Raw genomic sequence first — 20,786 nt, forward strand, 5'->3', positions numbered from 1 at the left:
GCCCTGCAGAGAAGGAGCTCCCCCTCCTTGAGAGCCTGACTTTTGCTTTGTTTTCTTTTGTTTTTGAGATGGGGTTTTTATGTGTAACAGGCCTGGCTGTTTTGAAACTCACTTTGTAGTTCAGGCTGGCCTTGAAACTCACAGGGATACACCTGCCTCTGTCTCCCAAGTACTGGGATTAAAGGTGTGCACCACCACTGCCCAGTTATGAGAACCTGACTTCCAAGTTTCTCTGAGTTTTAAATTTGAATGCTAATTTAGAACCATAGTCCCTGCTGTTAGAGAGAGGTACCTGGTAGGTCACCTCAGCACAGAGCAAATCCCTGGGTGGAGGGACCTCCCTGAACCCCCTATGAGTTCTGAGTCCCTGGGAATGGAGAGACCCACCTCTGTAGACTGAGATCCCTGGGGTGCCCTGCACCCTTTTCTCTCTCTCTTGGGCAGCTCTGAGAGGTGCTTTTATCTTAGAAGGTGGGTCACTCTGGGCCTTAGGGCTTGGGGACTCCCTAAGGATCTTGGGAGTAGATGTTCATGGCAGACATAATGTCAGCATTTCCCTAAGATTCGGGGCACTTCCACTGCCCTGTGACACTTTCTTTTGTCCTAAAGAAAACTCTGGGAACCTCTTCAGCGGATGGCTGCATCTCCCGCATGTTGAAGCTGGCACTTCATCCTGGGCCAACTGGTGGGTGATGAGGCCTGCTACGCCAGCTGCCCTGGGTTCTCTTTGTTTATCCAAATACTTCCAATCCTTTTTAGTTTTGAAGTGATGTCCTCAGAGCCTGGTTTGAGATTGGGCTGTGACTTGAGCCCTTTTTCCTGAACAGCTTTTGGTTAATGGGGTAGGGGATACAGAGAAAGCCCTGCCTGGAATTGTATAATTGTGTATGTGCTGAGTACTGTGGGAGCCTGGGGGAATCGGCCAGGCAGGACTTCACAAGTATAAGCTGACATTTGAGTGACATTTTAGGGTACAGTCATATGGGCAGTGAACATTCTAGAGGTGTCTAAAATAGCCGATTAAAAAAAAAGGTGCATGCGTGTGTGTGTGTGTGTGTGTGTGTTGGGGTGAGGAGCCCTGAAGAATGCCGAGAGGTTGGCGTGTCTCACCTGAAGGGAAGCTAGAGAAAGCAGCGGAGACTGAGCTGGGGAGGGTGGTTCAGGCGTAGGCTTGGCACTTTCTTGGAAGCAGAGCTGTTTGTGGATCGTGTCCCGTAAGGCAGTCCGTCATGTGCTTCTCTCTTAAGTCCACATGGAAGGTGCCATGTGAGCTCTTCTCATCCTGTCCAGGCACACAGGGCAGCTATGACCATGCCCTTGGCATTGCCTATGTGGCTAAAGATGGCTAGCGCCTGCAGCTGGGCAGGTGGCAAGGACATAGCTTGGGAGTCTTGTCCATGTGCCTAACAATGCTTCCTTGGCCCATGGTGGAGCCCTCCACCCGTCTCTTGGTGTGATGTCATGGGAAATCCCAGGTTTCATGCGTGTGCTTCCAGAGTTGGGCAGTGGTGGCGGAAGGATCTCCTGTTAGCTACTGAGGCTTCTAGACTGGACTGCCACCTGGTTAGTCTCCTGACCTTGACTCACAAGGTCATCCACGTTCCTGGGAATCTCAGCTTCCTCACCTATGACGCTTGCCCTCACTTTCCAGGTGGGACAGTCTGCACGTACCTGGCCGTGGGTGTCGAGTGTTGGCAACACTCTGTGGATGCTTTCTGTGTCCCTTCATGCATGTATAGGTGCATGCGTGTGTGAAAATGTGTATGGAGACCAGAGAAGATCCCTGGGTGTCATTCCTTGGACACCATTGCCCTGTTTGTTGAGGCAGGGTCTCTCAGTGGCCTAGAGGTCACCAAGCAGGCCAGGCCGGCTGTCCAGCAAGCCTCAAGGATGCTCCTGTCTGTGCCTCCCCAGTGCTGGAATCACAAGTGTGCACCCCGATACCCAACTTTCTTATATGGTTTCCGTTGATTGAACTGGGGTCTCCTCATGCATGCATGGCAGTCACTTTGCTGACTGAGCCGTCTCCTCCAGCCTCAATCCTAGGCTTCTTGATGATTCTTTATGCTGCACTTACCCGGCCTCAGGCTTGGTGTGCTTTCTCCATCCAGCACCACACCCGTGTCCATTTCCAGTGTCCCCAGAGCCTTTGACCCCGAGGGCAAGGGGAACTCTGGCTGCCCCCACATCACTCTCCTGTGTTTTGAAGGCAGCTGAAACCTTGCTTGTGTCTAGATGGTTGGCCACACTGCAGGAAGAGCAAATGCCTGATGCTGGCCCAGTCCTGGAAGGACAGATCAAGTCCCGCTGAACGAGCAGCTGACAGCTCACAGTGTCGTGTTATTCTCAGAAGTGATTTCTGCTCCCCACTCACCCCGGCTCTGTTTCCTTCCCCACTGCCAGTCATGGAGACACCATGGACGGCAGCTTGATGTGGATGATCCTGTGGGAATGCGGTCCCCTGCCCGCCCTCCTGCACACAGACTGCCCCTGCCTTTTTAGGGGCAGCTGTGCAGAGCTGGTTTGGTCAGAGCTCTGCTTAGCCGGAAGATGCCACTGACTGGCAGCAGCTGCCTTGATCCCGGGTCCCGTTCCTCATAATGTTCGTGCAGTAGCTGAGCGGAGTCTCACACCAGTGGCGGTTGAGCCCTTACACCATCGTGAGAAGAGGAGGCCCCCCACTGTGGGCCTGTTGTGGATGATGCTTCTCTGGGAGCTGAGAAGGAAGGGAGGGTCCTTGTTTTGGGGACGGTGGGCTGTCGCTCTCTGAGGGCGGTCTGGTCATGGCTTTGCGAGCTGAGATGCAGAATATGCTGGGCCAGACCTTCCCATGTTAGGCAGAGAAGCCCCTCACCCAGATGTGGACATCCCCACTGCAGGGCTGAACCTCAGCCCTTGAGCACTGTAGCACCCCACGGCCTTACTTTCCAGTCATTAACTCTTCTCTGAGTACTTCAAGAAACCACGCTGGCTCCCTGCCTGGCAGTGTTCTTCAGTGAGACTTTACAAATTGAACTGAGGGGAATCTTGGGTGGGTGTGGATAGCTGGTTCCTGCTCAGAGTGGCAGTGTGTTTTCTTGAATGATTTCACACATTTTGAGGGTTCTGTGGGGTCACCTTATCAGGTACAGAGGAGCAGGATTTGCGGTCTCCTTACCTGTCTGTACAGGCACCTGCCTCCCCACCCATACCACTGTCTTCTGCCTTCCTGCCTTGGCTCCTCCAGGGGGAGGAGGGGAGGCCCGGCTCTATCTGCTCTTCTCATGTGGGTCTCCAGCAAAGCCCTGCCTTAGGCCCTCCCTCCCCTTCCTGCCACGGGTGCATCTCCTGGGAGTGTGGTCTGGACCTGGCTGGTCCGCTTTGATTGGACTCCCCCATCTGGGGGTGTGGTCTGGAGCTGTCTGGTCCGCTTTGATTGGACTCCCCCATCTGAGGGTGTGGTCTGGAGCTGGCTGGTCCGCTTTGGTTGGACTCCCCTATCTGGGGGTGTGGTCTGGAGCTGGCTGGTCCGCTTTGGTTGGACTCCCCCATCTGGGGGTGTGGTCTGGAGCTGTCTGGTCCGCTTTGATTGGACTCCCCCATCTGGGGGTGTGGTCTGGAGCTGGCTGGTCCGCTTTGGTTGGACTCCCCCCATCTGAGGGTGTGGTCTGGAGCTGTCTGGTCCGCTTTGGTTGGACTCCCCCATCTGAGGGTGTGGTCTGGAGCTGGCTGGTCCGCTTTGGTTGGACTCCCCAACCTGGGGGTGTGGTCTGGAGCTGGCTGGTCCGCTTTGGTTGGACCCTCCCTGTCTTCCCTGTTTCAGCATCTCCACGTCCCCATGTGGCAGGTGGCTCCGTATTCCAGAGTGTTCTCTCACTCCTGCCCTTCCACCTGTAGCGTGCTGGAAGACGAACGGGCCTTGTCCTCACCTTCATCCAGGTTCCTACGTTCCTCGACCGCCCACTCCAAGTGTTTGCTTACGTCTGATGGGTTTTTCCCAGCTGAAGACATTGTTAGTGTAAAAGCCCGAGTTCCTCACCCTCTCCATCCAGCGTGGTCGACACTGACAAGACCCCTGCTGCAGCCCTGGCAGGTTACTGTTGGAGGCTCCCTGCTAAGTGGGCCGAGCTCCCGGCGGATACAGAATTCCGTCCTTGTGTGTAAGCGTGGGGTAGAAAAGTCTGCAGGGTGCTGTGGTCTGTGTCCTCATTCCGTGTGTCACACGCCTGAGCTGCTGTTTAACTAATTAAAGATTGCTTGGGTGGGCTGTGTGGGAGGTTCACCGTCAGTTGACTGTATTTAGAATCTCCGTGGAAACACACCTCCAGGTGTGTCTGTGAGGGTCTTTCCAGAGAAGTCTCACGGAAGTGGGAAAACCAGCGCTGGATGTAGGCTGCAACAATCCATTCACTGGGGACCAGCTCTGGATGCGAGTGGCACCCATCCATGGGCTGGACACCAGCTCTGGGTGTGAGCAGTACCAATCCACCCACCGGAGACCAGCTCTGGGTGTGAGCGGCACCCGTCCAACGGCTGGAGACCAGCCCTAGATGTGGGTGACCCCAGTCCACCCACCGGAAACCAACCCTGGGTGTGAGCGGCACTCATCCATCGGCTGGAGACCAGCTCTGGGTGTGGGTGACCCCGGTCCACCGGCTGGAGACCAGCTCTGGGTGTGGGTGACCCCGGTCCACCGGCTGGAGACCAGCTCTGGGTGTGGGTGACCCCGGTCCACCGGCTGGAGACCAGCTCTGGGTGTGGGTGACCCCGGTCCACCGGCTGGAGACCAGCTCTGGGTGTGGGTGACCCCGGTCCACCGGCTGGAGACCAGCTCTGGGTGTGGGTGACCCCGGTCCACCGGCTGGAGACCAGCTCTGGGTGTTGGTGACCCCGGTCCACCGGCTGGAGACCAGCTCTGGGTGTGGGTGACCCCGGTCCACCGGCTGGAGACAAGCTCTGGGTGTGGGTGACCCCGGTCCACCGGCTGGAGACCAGCTCTGGGTGTGGGTGACCCCAGTCCACCGGCTGGAGACCAGCTCTGGGTGTGGGTGACCCCAGTCCACCGGCTGGAGACCAGCTCTGGGTGTGGGTGACCCCAGTCCACCGGCTGGACTCCTGAGCTGAGTGAAAAGCAGAAAGTGAGCCTCGCTCCAGTGTTCCTGTTCTGGCTGGGCTTCTGACTGGGGCTGCAGTGCCGCCAGCCACACTGGGCTCTGACCACTACGTCTTCCCCGCCACAGTGGACTGCGTCCCCTCAGACTGAACTAAAGTAAACCCTTCCTCCTCAGCTTGGCTCTCATCCGGTACTGGTCACAGCAGCAGGAGATGTCCCATACTACCCTAGGCTTTGCTACACCCCCATCTGAGGACAGTGACCTGGCGCTGGGGGGCCCAGGGCGAGTTGAGGACACCTCTGCGAGAGAGCGCCATTGCGTGCATGACCATCAGAGATGTAGGACAGAGTTATGCTCCAGTTGTGCCTGGGAGGATGAGCCATGGGAGGGAGCACGGCTGTGTGAGGACAGCACTGTGGTGGTTGTGCTCGCCTGTGTCTTCTGTGCCTCTGTTATTCAGGACAAAGACGGGCGGATGGGTGGGTGGGTGGATAGGTGGATTAATAAGTCTCTGCCAGGCATGGTGGTGCATACCTTTAATCCCAGCACTCAGGAGACAGAGGCAGGCAGATTTCTGAGAGTTTGAGGCCAGCCTGGTCTACAGAGTGAGTTCCAGGACAACCATAGCTACAAAGAGAAACCCTGTCTCAAAATCAAGACAAAACAAAAATACTGGTTTTTGTTGACTCATAATAATTATGCATGTTTATGGGCACAGTGTCACAGTTTAGTATATGCATGTAGTGTGCAGTGGTCCAGTCACACTGTTGGCTTATCCATCATTTTAAATATGCGCCCTTTATTTCATGGTATTGGGATCCTTCAAAATTCTCTTTACTGGTTATTTTGAAATGTACACTTAGTGGCTGTCAGTCACGGTCACCATATGTACCTGACAGTTTTCTGTCTACTCGACACAAACTAAAGTCATCTGAGAGGAGGAAACCTCGATTAAGAAAATGCCTCTGTAGATCAGACTGTAGACAGGCCTACAGAGCATTTCCTTTAGTGATTGGTGGGAGGGAGCATCCACTGTGGGTGGGGTCATCCCTGGGCAGGTAGTCTTGGGTTCTACAGAAAGCAGGCTTAGCAAACCATGGGAAGGAAGCCAGTAAGCATCGCCCCTCCTTGGCCTCTGCATCAGCTCCCGCCCCCAGGTTCCTGCCCTGTGTGAGTTCCTGCCTCACTGCTTTTGATGGCAAACTGTGATGTGGGACTGCGAGGGACACAAACCCTGTCCTCCCCAGGCTGCTTTGGTCATGGTGTATCATCCCAGCAACAGTCGTCCTGACTAGGACACCGTACTCGGCTGTACCTACCATGTTCCAACTACGCTCAGTATCTGCCCGCACCCCTGTGCCCATTGGGCATGTCCACCCCAGCCATTCTAGCCTGGAGGGTAGATTCAAATCAGAAAAGACCCCTGCGTGTCCTTGCCTGGGCCTGCATGCTGCAGGTGGATGGCGAGACCCGAGCAACAGCACCTCAGTCTCTAAGGCCACGCTTTTCCTCATCTTCCTCTCTCTAGATGTGTGCAACAGCACCAACCTCCCCGAAGTCGAGATCATCAGCCTGCTGGAGGAGCAGCTGCCCCATTACAAGCTAAGAGCCGACACCATCTATGGCTACGACCACGATGACTGGCTGCACACACCTCTCATTTCCCCAGACGCCAACATCGACCTCACAACCGAGCAGATTGAAGAGACCCTGAAATACTTCCGTAAGTAGACAGCCCCTCTGTGGGCACAGCAGTGTGATGGCTCATTCTCCCTTGCCAGGGCCCCAGGTCAGGTCTGCCGTGAGTCACTGTTTTCTGTGGAAGGGTGGCCAAGGGGTATGTGGCCTTAGGAGTGGGTTAGCCATGTTAAGGGTCTTCTTGTTCTGGATGAGTAGTGGGGACCGAGCATTTTCGTTTGCACCATGCAGAATAACAAAACTATTCTCATCTCCCTTTTCTGGTTTTTTTAAAAATAATTATTTGTTATATTTATTGTGCATTATTTTATGTGTGTGTTTGCCTGCCTCTTAGTATGTGCATCATGCTGCATGCAGTGCCTGAGAAGGCCAGAAGAGGGCGTTGGATGCTCTAGAACTGGAGTTACAGATGATTGTGAACCACCTTGTGGGTGCTAGGAATTGAACCTGGGTCCTCTATAAGAGCAGTTAATGCTCTTGACTGCTGAGCCCTTTCTCCAGCCCCATCATTAGCCCGTATAAACTCCGTTTAACAACAAATGTCACAAGGAAATCTAGGCAGTTTCCCTTGATTTAGGAATAACAAGACATGAGCCAAGATGGACTGGCTAAGCTGGAATTCTACGAGTCAAACCATTGCAGCGTAAAGTTATGCCACTGGGTGGCAGAGTTGCTACCTGGAAGACCTTACACTAAAGGAGGGGCCTCAGGGAGGGAGGGAGGGAGAGAGAGAGAGAGAGAGAGAGAGAGAGAGAGAGAGAGAGAGAGAGAGAGAGAGAGAGAGAGAGAACACAGTGTGATGTCACAGTACTGCTGACGGAGAATAATGATTATAAAGTTAATATTTAACATTACTAATGCTTATTTGAGTGACAACTGCTTTTCATTCCTTCTTCCCCTCTCCTCCTCCTCTTATTCCAAGTGTCTTGTAAATGCTAGGCACTAAGCAAGTGCTCTGCCATTTGCAGTGCTCCCAGTTTTTTAAAAAGGCAATCCTCCTGCCCCAGCCTCCCAAAGGCTGAGAGCATAGGCAGGCACCACCACACCAGCCCGTAAACGCCACTTTGTTTTTCCCACAGTAAGATGAATCCTCCATCCCTGTAGTTCCATCTGTAGAAACATGTCCTGGGTCTGGAGAGATGGCCGAGCAGTTAGGAGAAAGCTGCTCTTCTAGGAGACCAGAGCTCAGTTCCCAGTCCTGATGTTAGGCAGCTCACATCCGTCTGTAACTCCAGCTCCAGGAAGCCTGATGCTCTTCTGGCATATGTGAGCACTGCAGTCATCCACATGTCTACACGCAGGCCTCACACAGATACACACGTGTGTCATTTACATATCATGGCACTCATCCACATGTCTACATGCAGGTCTACACACAGATACACACATATGTGTCATTTACACATCTGTTTACTTCTCATTTGTAACCCCATATGTCATCATGCTATCCCCTTTTAAAGACATACAGCAGTCCTGCTTCCCTGGTGGTAATGTCACTGAGAGCCAGCTTGTAGCACATCGCTGAGCTTTCTGCAGTTACTAGTCTCTAGCAGAGCCCAGTCTTTCCAATTTCCAAATCGGAACTAAGATCCTCTGCTTCAGGGTTCTTATATTGGATACTAATGACAGAGAAATTATGTTTGCATTGACCTGTGCGCTTATCCTTGGTGCAGCCCACACAGTGTCTTTTGAGCGTTGCTGATAACTGGTGTCAGTGAGAACAAAAATGGACTACTCCCAGCCTGGAGTGTCTCATGTGCCTCACAGTGGGTCAGACGTTCTGCATGAGTCAGTCTGTTTATTAGCCAGGGCACCTGCACTAGCAGGGAATGTGGATTGTGCACAGGAAGCCAGGTCTCTTCCCTTCAACGTTCTGTATGTTTTTTTCTACTGTATAATTTTTTCCCACAGTATAATTTGAAACAGTTATTTTTGAGAAAGTCTGTGGTGTGACTGGCTCTTCTGTCAGAGCCTTGCCGCTGTCTGCCATGGGAGGCTCCTGATCCCTCCTCACATGCATTGATTGGCCTTGGACATGCGCAGTGTAATTAGAGCGTCGTTCATGGCAGCACCAGACCATGTCACAAGACTGACTGGCTGCGTCCTAAGAAACAGGCAGCCAAGGCTGCTTTGATTGAGCAGCACACAGTTCTGAAGGCCTTTGTATCAGGAGACTTGAATAGTGGACTCAAAAGTAAGTCTCTCGTTTGGTTTCAGTTCTGTGTGTAAGAAACCACGTTAGTCACCAGGGTCCTGCAGTGCATGAGACCACTGGAGGAGCTGAATGGGCACAGAGCAGATCTTAAAGCTGTTTATGGTGGGGTGTGTCCAAGTCTTGTTGATTAGTTCTTCTTGTGGATTCTCTACTAGATGGCTGTTTGTTAAGATCTGGAGAGACGGCTCAGCAGTTAAGAGCACTTACTTTTCTTGCAGAGGACCTGAGTTCAGTTCCCAGCACCCACATCAGGTGACTCACAACTGCTCCACAGGATGGGTGCCCTCTTCTGGACTCTGTAGGCACTGCACTCACATGTGCTTATACCCACAAGTGCACAAACAACGTGTAAATTAAAAATAAAAAAAATCCTTTTATAAAAAGTATCTTAATTGAACAGCCAGACATTGACTTTGAAGTACAGGACTTAAACTGAAGCCCCAGGACCCCCAGATGATCTGTAACGAGAATTTAGGGTTTTGTGTATTTAGTTATTTCCATTATCTGAAATGTAGCATTATCCTGGCAGACAAAGCAGTGTGTCAGCAGCAGGATCTTCAACCTCGTCACCAAGGGAGGTCAGAGGTGTACAGAGGTGGGCAGATGCTGTGAAATGCCCTGCCCATCACTGGGTCCCAGCGCAGTGGACCGTGTTATTTAATGTGTTTCTTAGGCAGTTCTTGTGCCATGGCTTTGGCTGTCTTTGTGTTCTAGTAACTCTGCAGACACAGCTGTTCCCCTTTGCACAGACGTGCAGGAGGTGTGTAGGGGCCCTGCTCTGTCTGGTATTCCAGTTTTTTATTTATTTGTTTGTTTATTCTCTAGGCAGGGCTTCACTATGTAACATGGCTGCTCCAGAACTCAAAGATCTGCTTGTCTCTGCCCCCTGAGACCTGGGGTTAAAGGCATGAACCATCATGCCTGGCCCTGCTTTTGTGTGTGTGTGTGTGTGTGTGTGTGTGTGTGTTTGTGTGTGTGTGTATACGTAGTATCTTACATTCATATGTGTATGTACATACATGTATGTGCATGTACAGGCCAGAGATTAGTGTTGTCTTTGTCTATCCATCTCAAACATATGTTGTTTGGGTCTTTGTTATTACTGAGATAGGGTCTCACTATGTGTGGTGGTTTGGATGAAAATAGCCCCCATAGGCTCATGGTGGGGGCACTATTAGGATGAGTGGCCTTTCTGGAGTAGGTGTGGTCTTGTTAGAGGAAGAGTGTCCCTGGGCATGGGCTTTGAGGTCTCACTGTTCTTCCTGCTGTTTGTGGATCCAGATGTAGAACTCTCAGCTACCTCTCCAGCTCTGTGTCTGCCTGTGTGACACCATGCTTCCTGCCATGATGATAATGGACTAAACTTCTGACCTGTAAGCTAGCCCCAATGAAATGTTTCCCTTTATAAGAGTTGCTATGGTCATAGTGTCTATTCTTAGCAATAGAAATTCTAAAGAAGACACTGTCCCTGGCTGTCCTGGAACTCAATGAGATTCACCTGCCTCTGCCTCCAAAGTGCTGGGATTAAATGCATGAGCCACCATGCCCAGCCCACCTTGCGTTTTGGGACAGGCTCTCTCATGGCCCTTGGAGATCGCCAGGGCAGCTTGACATCATCTGGTCAGGGGCCGCTGAGCTCCTCCTCTCTCCTCTTTCACAGAGCTGGCATTGTAAGTGCATGCCAACATGCCCAGCTCACTCAGGCTTCCTGTTTGCACAGCAGGCACTGTATCGACCCAGCCTTCATCCTGGCCTTGTTTGGGTTTTGTGTGTCTGTTTACACATCTGTAACCTAGGCGATACCACTCAGCACAGTGAGTCACAGTGTCAGGCCACTTGTGCGCTGGCTGTGGAGCCAGTATCCTCTGCTTCCATCCTAGGTTCCCTGTGTAGGTGGCACTGTGTAGGGCGATGTCCTCTATTGCCGTGGAGTTGGGGGTGCAGGGCTCCCTAAGGTGAGAAACCAGAAGTGGGTAGTTACATCTTACTGTATGACCAGAGTAGATTCTTCCTGGCTGTGGTGTTCAGGGTTAGACGACTCCGCCCCCTCCGGCTGGTGAGAGGGAAGTTTCCCCTTCTTCCTCTCTGAGGCTCCAGCACTTCCCAAGCTGACTCCTGATGAGCCTGAGAAATGCAGGGAATAACAATGGCTTACAAAGCACATGCCCACGAGTATGGGGCATGCGAAGTCAGATGGCTGGACAGGAAGTAAGAATGGCTCATGCTTAGCACTTTCTGGGTGCCGGGCCTTGCCACCCTCACTCCTGCTGTTCCTTATTCCATAGCTGAGAATCCTGGGGACCAGAGACACTAGGAAGCGTCCCCAAAGAGACACAGCATAAAGGGACACAGCAGATATCAGTTACCTGGTCATGTCCAGCTCGCTCTCTGAGCGGCCGAACCAAGAGGGAAACTCAAGGTTAACGCTCACCTGGCAAAACACAAAAGACAGAGCTCTGCTCCCCCAGACCTCCGTGTCAGGATATGTTAAAACATGTTTATTTATAAATTATTCATTCAACAGAATTCATTTTCCATGGCTATGGTCACAAAGCATGTGATAGGTAGCCGGACATGGCTTCATGTCCTTGCTCTGTGATTTGCAGCTGTCCCGTGTGGTCTGATGGTGTCCTGTGTGCAGTAGACAATCATGCGCCACTCAGCAGGCACCAGGCGGAAAGGTCACCATGTTTCTTGTTAAGTGGCCATGCTCCAGTGGTTCGCATCCCCCTGGCCTCTTAGGTTAGCACACATTGATCCAAGAAGGAATTCTCTGACCACCCCGCCTCCGAGGTGACCTGGACAAGAGCAGGTTCCCAAACAAACAGGTTTCAGAGTGTCTGTTTGCTTTCTCTGGAAGTAATCCTACCGGCGAGTATGTTCCGGGTAGGGCAGGCATGGCGGTCCTTCCAGTGCTGAGCTCCTGCTGAGGTTTTATTGGCAAAGGAGGTGGGCACATCTCTGCTGTTCTGATCTTCTTCGTGTCCTCAGCTAGGACTGTGGAACGCGCAGGTTCCAGGTGGGGGTGGTGAGAACAGTGGCCTCCTCTCCAGGACATAGTCTTTCCCCTGTGTGGAGGCCTGTTCTGACGACCTGACTGCACCGCTGTGATCTTCCAGTAGAGAGCGCTTTGGCGCAGGCCCTAAGCTTTGGCTGTCCTGACAGGTGGGGGCAGCGGCTGGCCCTGGGCTGGCTGGATATGGGAACGCAGGTCTGCTATGCTTACAGGGCCCTCTTCACCTCAAGAGAGCTCTTACTGGGTAGGGCACCAGGGTGCTGATTAAATCTGAAGAGCCTTCTTCAAAGAGTTCCCACTGGGAGTTTAATCTATTGTGCAATTAAATTGTTTGCCGTGGTGGCTCCTCCCCCTTCCTCACCTCCTGTTTTCAGTCCCCCTCCATCTCCATTTCTTCCTCTCCCTTCCTCCTCCTCTCCATGCTCCTCCTCATTCTCCCTTTTCTCATCCTCTCCTCCCACACCTGCTCTGCCTCTTCAGAGTCCTGCTGCTCCTTGAACCCACTGTAGCCTAGGCTGGCCTTCAACTCAGTGTCCCCTGAGCTGGGACTCCAGGCATGTGCACCACACCTGCACACATGTGCACCTAAGCTGGGACTCCAGGCGTGTGCACCACACCTGCACACACGTGCATCTGAGCTGGGGCTCCAGGCGTGTGCACCACACCTGCCATACATGTGCACCTGAGCTGGGACTCCAGGCATCTGCACCACACCTGCCATACATGTGCATGCCATACTTAGACTTTGCAGTTCCCCTGGCAGGCTCTTCTCATCCTTTTTCAAAACTGAATATGAGTTATTATTTAAGTTTGTTTTAGGTTAGCACATTGCTTAATAAAGTCTAGGGTCTCCTTCTTCTCCTCTCCTCCTCCTCCCTCTCAACCACCATCAGATCCTCTAACGTCTAGATATCAGGCCTAGCGGTAATGTATATATGAGCAGTTTGCTCCTCCAACCACCAGATTTGGAGTTTTCAGAAGTCTGAGTATACCCCAAGATTCTTATGAGATGTCTGAGTCAGGAAATCTTCACTTTACCATTGTTGGTACAGGTGACCGTTACCCAGGAAGGGGTGCTTACAGGGGGTAAAGATAGATGGTCCAAGAGTGTGACCGGTCATTTCAGGATGTGTGTGGGTACAGCTAGCCAAGAATGCATGTGCACACGAGTGTGTACTCACATGTGCATGTACACACACACACATTTGGGGGTGGTGGTCAGTGAAGAAGCTGATCTTACCCAGGCTGAGCTGGACAGGAGGGAGGGAGGGAGGGAGGGAGGGAGGGAGGGAGGGAGGGAGGAAGGAAGGAAGGAAGGAAGGAAGGAAGGAAGGAAGGAAGGAAGGAAGGACAGAACAGACAAGAAGGTGGGGGAGAGTGTATTGAGCATCAAAAGGGAATCAAGTTGCCAAGGGATTTGCCAAAATGCACCATGACAGTATCTTCCTGAATATCCTTGACTTCCCCATTGTAAGCAGAGCGCCCTTTCTGCCGTTTTGCTCATAGGTGATGACCTGATGGGGGGTCCAGGACCTGTGCCTTCCATCTTGCAAACCTCCCTCCTCCCATTAGCAAGTCCTCTCCCCTGGGCCCACATTCCTCCATATTAGCTGGCTCGGATGTCTGTGGGAATGGAAGGTGAGGCAGTGTGGGCTCGCCACCCTTACGGTCCTCACGGCAGCCGCCCAGCCGTGGCCTGGGCACGGTGCTGGAAGAGTGGATTCTGAGGGAGGTGACAAATCTGCTCCGTGTGAGAATGCCCGCCTGTCCTCGGAGCCAGTTGCCCACACTCGTGTCCCCACGTCTGTCATCTGATCAAACCAGGTTCCGGCAATGCGTCTTTCTCTCAAGAACAACATGGTTGGCAAGCTGTTATGTGCAGATGGCTTTCTTCTTGAGCTAATTCTGCAAGTTGGAGACAGCGGGCCGGGCTCGGGCGGGAAACCGACACAACAGCTCCGCCCTCACTGCCACTCTTCCCAGGCACCCATTGTTCAGCAGGGTTTGGACAGGAGAGGCACCTGGGGTCTCTTGAGCCTGTGGCTTGTGTGTGTGTTGAAGTGACGGCAACAGCTGTGAGCTGTGCTGGCCACGGGCGTGAGCTTTCTCCCCCAGACCTTCTGTGCTGACAGGCGGTGAGCTCAGACCCGCTTAGACTTCTTACTGCTGCCAAGACACGTTCTCTTCCCTACCTTTCCAGCGAGGGGCTGATGCTAATGACAGCTGCTCAGAGACCCAGACTCTGTGTTTTGCCTTTCTCTCTGCTTGCAGGTGTTTCTATGAGTGGCTGCTCCACCCCTGCCTTCCCTGGTGTCGGTGGGGTGGCCTGTGCCTGAAGTAAGAAGGAGCGGTTGGCAGCAAGCTGTTCCCTGCAGCCCCCCTTCTGCCATGAGGACTCTCTGGCTGGCAGTGACATTTCAGCACTGAGCATTGGAGAGAGCTGGACCGTTGTGCTGAGCCGTGGCGAGCTCTCTCTCTTCTGCCTCCAGCCTCCGGGCTCCAGCTGGGTGTGGGCAAAGGCGGTCATGCTGTCTAAGGGACGGAAGGTCTAGAGCCTGGGAATGTGTTTCAGAGAGGACTTGGGATCCTGAGAAGATCTGCAACAGGGCTCCTGGTACTTGGGTTTAAGCATGTCCTCCAAGTATCATTCTTCGCTTGGCCACTTGTGTTTTCTCTTTTCCAGTAGTGATTTTCTCCCTCTGTGTGTGTTTACATGTGTGTGTATACATGTGTTTACATATGTGTTGCAACACCTGTGGGTGTCGGGGAGGCTAAGAAGGCAACTTTAGCTATCTTTCCTCAAGACTCTGTTCATGTTTTTTGTTTGGGACAGGATCTCTGATTGGCCTGGAACTCACCAAATACATGAGGCTAGCTGGCCAGTGAGTCTCAGGATCTGCCTATATCCTTTTCCCCAGGGCTAGGCCACCACACCTGGCTTTAAAAGCATTGTTTCGTGTGTCTGGTGTTGTACCTGCATGTCTGTCTGTGCACCATGTGAATACCTGGTGCCCTGGAGTCCAACAGAGGTCATCAGATCCCCTGAAACTGGAGTCACAGGCATTTGTGAGCCACCATGTGAGTGCAGGGAATTGAACCCTGATCCTCTGGGAGCCTCTGGACAGCCCACACACCCTGCTTTTTAAACAAAGATTCTGGGAATCAAGTTCAGGTCCTCACTTTAAAAGCTGAGTTCCCACCAGCCCATTCCCACCACCAGCTGCATTAGCTCTCAGATTGGGACGATGGCCACACAGCTGGTGATGTGCAGTTCCTTCTGGTTCTGAAGGTGGGGGGCCGGGAGTCCCGGGGGCCGTGATTGCTCTTTCAGGGCTCTCTGAGGAAACATTCTGCTGCTCCTGCCACCCTGCTCCAGTCTGTCCTGTGACCTGCCACTTTCTCTTTGAAGGACACCTGCCATTGGATTTGGTCCCCTTTAATTTAGGATGATGTCATCTGGAAAATTAACTTAGACCCATAGCTTTCATTGGTAATTTTTTTCTTTTAAATCACATTTTCTCTGTCTTTCTCTCCTGGGGGTGGGATGGGGTGCATGCACACATGTGGAGGTCAGAGGACACCAGTGAGAACCGGTCCTCTCCCTTCGCCGTGTGCGTCTCGTGGACTGAACTCTGGGCTGTCTGGCTAAGTGGCAAGTGCTTTTCCCCACTGGACTGTCTTGACGGCCCCGGAGGTCAGCCTTCACACGCGTCTTCAATCCTCGATCTGGTCTTCTCTGCAGGGAGACTGGATTTGTGTTTGTGCGCCTAAATGCCATGACATACCCCAGTATCCCAGCTTCCGGCTCATCATCCTGGGATCCTCATAATGTGTCTTTCTGTGACTGTTAACTGGGTCTTTTACACTTTGGCCTCAAGAGTTTACCCCCACCCACCCCACGTGGCGCCGTCTGCTCTCCTCTAGAGCCTTCTGAGGCTCCATCACCTGCTGCCCTGGGTCTGACCCTCCTCCGGTCTAGGTGTCAACTACGCCCACAGTGCCAGGTCTTTGGTTTTGGTACCCGTGTCCTCATCCACATCCGGCTGGTGTATTCAAAGCCACCCGGCACAGAGGCGCAGTAGACAGTCTTCCAGAAGGTTGGGTGGCAGGAACGGAGCAGTGAGGTACACCTACCCAACTTCCTAAAATGGATTAAAATAGCTCTCTGTTAGTCTTCTGTCCTGCGTATTTGAGCTGGCGTGTTCCCTGCTTGCCTTTTTCTGGATAGTCTCTGTAGTGTCCTGGCTTTCACTGATGCCACCTGTTCCCTTTAAAAATAATTAACTGTATTTTCCCTGCAGTATTTCAATTGTCACAGTTTGGTCCAGTTCTTTTAAGTTGGCTTTGTCCGTCCTCTCTTCCTGAGGCCTTTGCTTCCTCTGACTGGGCTCACAGACCCGTCATGATTCCTCCCTGCTTCAGGCTGTGGACTCAGCAGCTCTGCAGGGAACCTGAGCATTCCCCGATTACAGCGTGGGTGTTGAAGTGCCCATGCCCTGTTGTAGGAGAGGGGTGTCCTTGCCAGGCCTCACCATGGCAAAGCTGGGAGCAGTGTTTTTTTTTTTTATCAATATTAACAAGTCACAACAAGGACGTGGCAGGTGGCTCATGGGTGACATGCTTTCTGCTCATGCATGATGACCTAAATTAGGAACCTCAGAACCCAAATACAATGCCAGGCAGTTGTAGCAAACCTGTGGCCCCAGTTCTCGGCAGGTGGAAACCAGGGATCCCTGAGGAACAAACTGGCTGGCTAGGCCAGCAGAATCACAGGTTCTGGTTTTAATGGGAGACCCTGAAATATACCCTCAATATACATGAGGTGGAGAGTGACTGAGTAAGACACCTGATGTAACTTCTGACCTCCACGTGTACTTGCACACATGGGTGTGTGTACCCGTGCACACCTGTGAGCATGTGCGCGCGCGCGCGCGCGCGCACACACACACACACACACACACACACACACACACACCAAAGAAGTCCATGTGCACACAGTGGGGTCTGAGGGTGAAGTGTAGCAGAAAGTTCCCACTTCCAAATTTTATTTTAGGTGTGTCTGTTATATGACTGTTTTGTGTTGTCTGCGCATCATGTGTTGTATGTGGTGCCCAGGGAGGCAGGGGATTGGAGTCCCTGTGACTGGAATTACAGATGTCTTTGAACCATTGTGTGGGTGCTGGGAACTGAATTTGTATCCTCTGCAAGAGTAACAAGTGCTCTTGAACCCTGGGCCGTCTCTCCAGCCCCTGTGCTGTATTTTGATCTTTTAATCATCCTTGCAGAGATGTATGTGGATCATTTTCTCCTTCAGAGCCCGTTGGCTGTGCTGCTCCCATTGGGAGGCCATTCGCTTATGCTCACTGATGCATTCTTGTCTGTCTCCCCACCCCATGTGTGTGCGCGCGTGTTCTCTTTCTCTGTGTGGTATGGTATGCTAACATGTGTGGGCATGTGTGTATAGGTGCACAAACATATGTGTGTGCATGCATGTGGAGAGCAGAGGTTGGCCTTGGTTGTCTTTGATCAGACTCCACTTTATTACTGATTTCAGTGTCTGTGGTGGTTTGAATGTAATTGGCCTCCAAAAGCTCATAGGGAGTGGCACTATTAGGAGGTGCGGCTTTTTTTGGAGTTGGTGTGGCCTTGTTGGAGGAAGTGTGTCTGGGGGTGGGCTGTGAGGTCTCCTTTGCTACACCTTTGCTCAGTGTGACACTCAGACCACTTCCTGTTGCCTGTGGATCAAGATGTAGGACTCAGCTCCTTCTCCAGCACCATGTCTGCTTGCTACCATGTCCCACCATGATGATAATGGTCTTAACCTCTAAAAATGTAATCCACCCTAATTAAATGCTTTCATTTATAAGAGTTTCTGTGGTTATGATGTCTTTCACTGAGCCTGGAGCTGGTCTGTTTGGCTAGTCTAGACAGAGTGCTGGGGTTACAGGGGAGCCACTCCATCTGGTTTCAGCTGGGTGCTGGGAATCCAAGCTCTGGTCCTCACGTCTGCACAGCGGATGCTTTAGCCACAGGGCCATCTCTACAACCCCCTTTCCCAGTCTTAAACATTGTAGTGAGTATGCGCAGTCTTTGGAATTGGTGCAAGTTGTGGTCAAAACCACCCTGCTTTGCTGCCCCCGCCAGCCCGTGACTTCATCTCTGCTGCAGTGTGCGCCACGGATGCTCCTTACGAATGGCGGTACGTCTGTCCCCTCTCCCTGATCATAGCTGAGGGTTTGTACCTTCAGTTGCTCATGCTGGGCCATCTCCTTTCTACAAAGGTTAGTGATGAGGATGCTCTTAACTAGCATTGCTCACTTGCCTTGTCCTGAGTCCATGCTGATGTCAATCAGCTCAAGCCCCGCCCCATTCCTGGAGCAGGTACTGGCACCACCTCCATTTAACAGACGTCACTGGTGTTTCTAGCAAGGTCAGAGACATTGATCAAGGTGTGTGAATCAAACCTCCACCTGAGCCCACCAGCCCAGGATCTTATCTGTGAAATAATGCTGTCACCCACCCACTGATTAACTTTTGTTTGTATACGTGACAGGGCATAGATAAATATTAGTGAAATTCATAGCACTGTAAGGCCCATTGCTCAGCTGTAGTTGGAAGGACTTGCATCTTCACTGGAGATTTCTACGGCACTCTAAGGAACTTCTTTCCCTTGTTTCTCATTTTTAATTTATTTGTATGCATGTGCATGTGGCACACATGTATGCAAGTGCACATATGCGCGTGTGCTGTACATGTATGCAACTACACATGTGCACATGGCGCACATGTATGCAGCTGTGTCCACCTTTGTTCCTCTGAGTCCAGGGATCAGCACTGGACCCTCCTTTTCTTGCTCTCCATTTTATTTTGGGGCCAGGGTTTCTCTCTGAACCGTTTCAGGCGGACCAGGGACTAGCTATTCAGTGAGCACCAGTGATCCCCCATCTACCCCGCAGTGCTGCAGTTACAGGTTTGGGTGCCGTGGGGATCTGAACTCAGGTCCTTACGCAGGTGCAGCCACACTTTGCTCACGGAGCCATCTTTCCATACCCTCTGGTTTTCGAGACAGGGTTTCTCTGTACAGCCCTGGCTATCCTGGGATTCACTCTGTAGACCAGGCTGGCCTTGAACTCATAGAGATCACCTGCCTCTGCCTCCTGAGTGCTGGGATTAAAGGCTTGTCTTTAATCTGTCTGGCTCCCCATACCCTCTTGATCTTTTACCAAACCACCCCCCTTTGTTGGAGCTTCCCAAGCTGATAGAATGAGATGATTTTGTTGGTTTTTAGGGAGTCTATCAACGGTTTATTTAATTATAAAGCCTGTCATCTTTTGTAAGAAGCTTTTTATTTATGTGAGGGTAGGGTGAGGGTGTGCCACATATACAGTTGCTATAGTGTTTAATGTAAGGAACTGGAGCATACCGGACATTGGCATCCATGGGGTCTGGAACCAAGCGTGATGCCACGAATCACAGTATAAATATGCTATGATGTTCTCCCAGGTTTACCCATTTTGTACTTATTGTTCATATTGCAATTATTTGTATCTATGTGTATATGTTTGTGTGAGTTTATGTATATCACATGTGTGCAAGTACCCACGGAGGCCAGAGGAAGGCGTCACATGTGCACAAGTGCCCACGGAGGCCAGAGGAAGGTGTCACATGTGTGCAAGTGCCCACGGAGGCCAGAGGAAGGCACCACACAGACCCCTGGAGCTGGAGTCATTGGTGGTAGCAAGCTGCCTGGTGTGGAGACTGGGAAACAAACCCTATCCAGCCTCTCTAGAGACTTTTAAAAAAGCAATAAAATTTATTAAACATATATTCACAGAATCTCTCATATTTGGGTGTTAAAATAAAGATTATCAATTTCAGAATTTCCATGAAAAAGCATTTGTTGTAGGATAAGAAGTAGAGACATATTTGGAGGTCAGAGTATGGAGCTCCTGGCATTTATTAGGTCAGGGGGCTGCAGAATGTTCTGGAATGCCAAGGGCTGTCTTCCATAAAGAATTCTCTGAGTGCTGGAAAAAAAATATGCTTCTGGGCTGGAGTTTAACCTACAGTCAGTGTAAGCATTGTGGCTCAGGTGAAAAGGGATCCCGGCAGTCGGGAGCCAAAGGATACGAAGTGCTACAGCTCGGATGGAAACATTCTGGCAGCCTGGGGCCAGGGGATAGCACAGGTCACAGTAAGGGAAGTAGTTTACAGTCCTGCTCTAGGGAGAGGTTTCCCTGGAGAAAGTGTTACAGCCCCGCTCTGCTCGCTCTGCTCCATCTCAGCTGCAGGGAAAGGTCTTCACCCAAACCTCATTCCAGAGCTGTATTGGGAGGGAAGAGCCCAGGAGAGTGGCTGCCTCTACCAGGGTGGGAGATGTGGGGCTCCTTAGGGGCGGAGCTTTCCCAGGGAGAGGCGGGATTGGTCAGTTTTCCCTGCTCAGGGATTGGTTAGTTCAATTGATCAGGGACAGAGGTGGTTGATTTCAGGGCCAAACTGTGTTTCTCTCTCACTGGTCCTTTTTAGCTTTTGACTCGAGTTTTGGGAGCAGGGCATATTTCTTTCACTGGCTCTGATTCTAGGGCTAAAGTGTGTTTCTTTGGCACTGGTTTCAGAGTCAGGGTGTATTTCATTGGTTCTGGGTTTGGGGCTAAAGTATTTCTTTCACTTGCCCGGGTCTCAGAGCCAGGGTGGGTTCCTCTCACTGTCCCTCTCACCCTCCAGTAAGTCTGAAGAGATCTGTCCCAGTATCCAGGGTTTCATT

At 51.8% G+C, this 20,786-nt stretch overlaps 1 protein-coding gene across 7 annotated transcripts in view; it reads left to right on the plus strand.

Moving 5' to 3' along the window:
• Trak1 (trafficking kinesin protein 1) overlaps window positions 1-20,786 on the plus strand; it is a 105,254-nt gene that overhangs the window by 23,522 nt on the left and 60,946 nt on the right. For all 7 annotated transcript variants that reach the window (XM_038322408.1, XM_038322407.1, XM_038322406.1 and 4 more), the window contains exon 2: window positions 6,622-6,816. Coding sequence is in view for 3 of the 7 variants with exons in the window: in XM_038322402.1 (XP_038178330.1) it covers window positions 6,622-6,816 (195 nt within the window). In the remaining 4 variants the exon portion in view is untranslated. The remainder of the gene's footprint in view (window positions 1-6,621; window positions 6,817-20,786) is intronic.

Source organism: Arvicola amphibius, chromosome 3, assembly GCF_903992535.2.
Source record: "Arvicola amphibius chromosome 3, mArvAmp1.2, whole genome shotgun sequence".
NCBI classification, from domain to species: Eukaryota; Metazoa; Chordata; class Mammalia; order Rodentia; family Cricetidae; genus Arvicola; species Arvicola amphibius.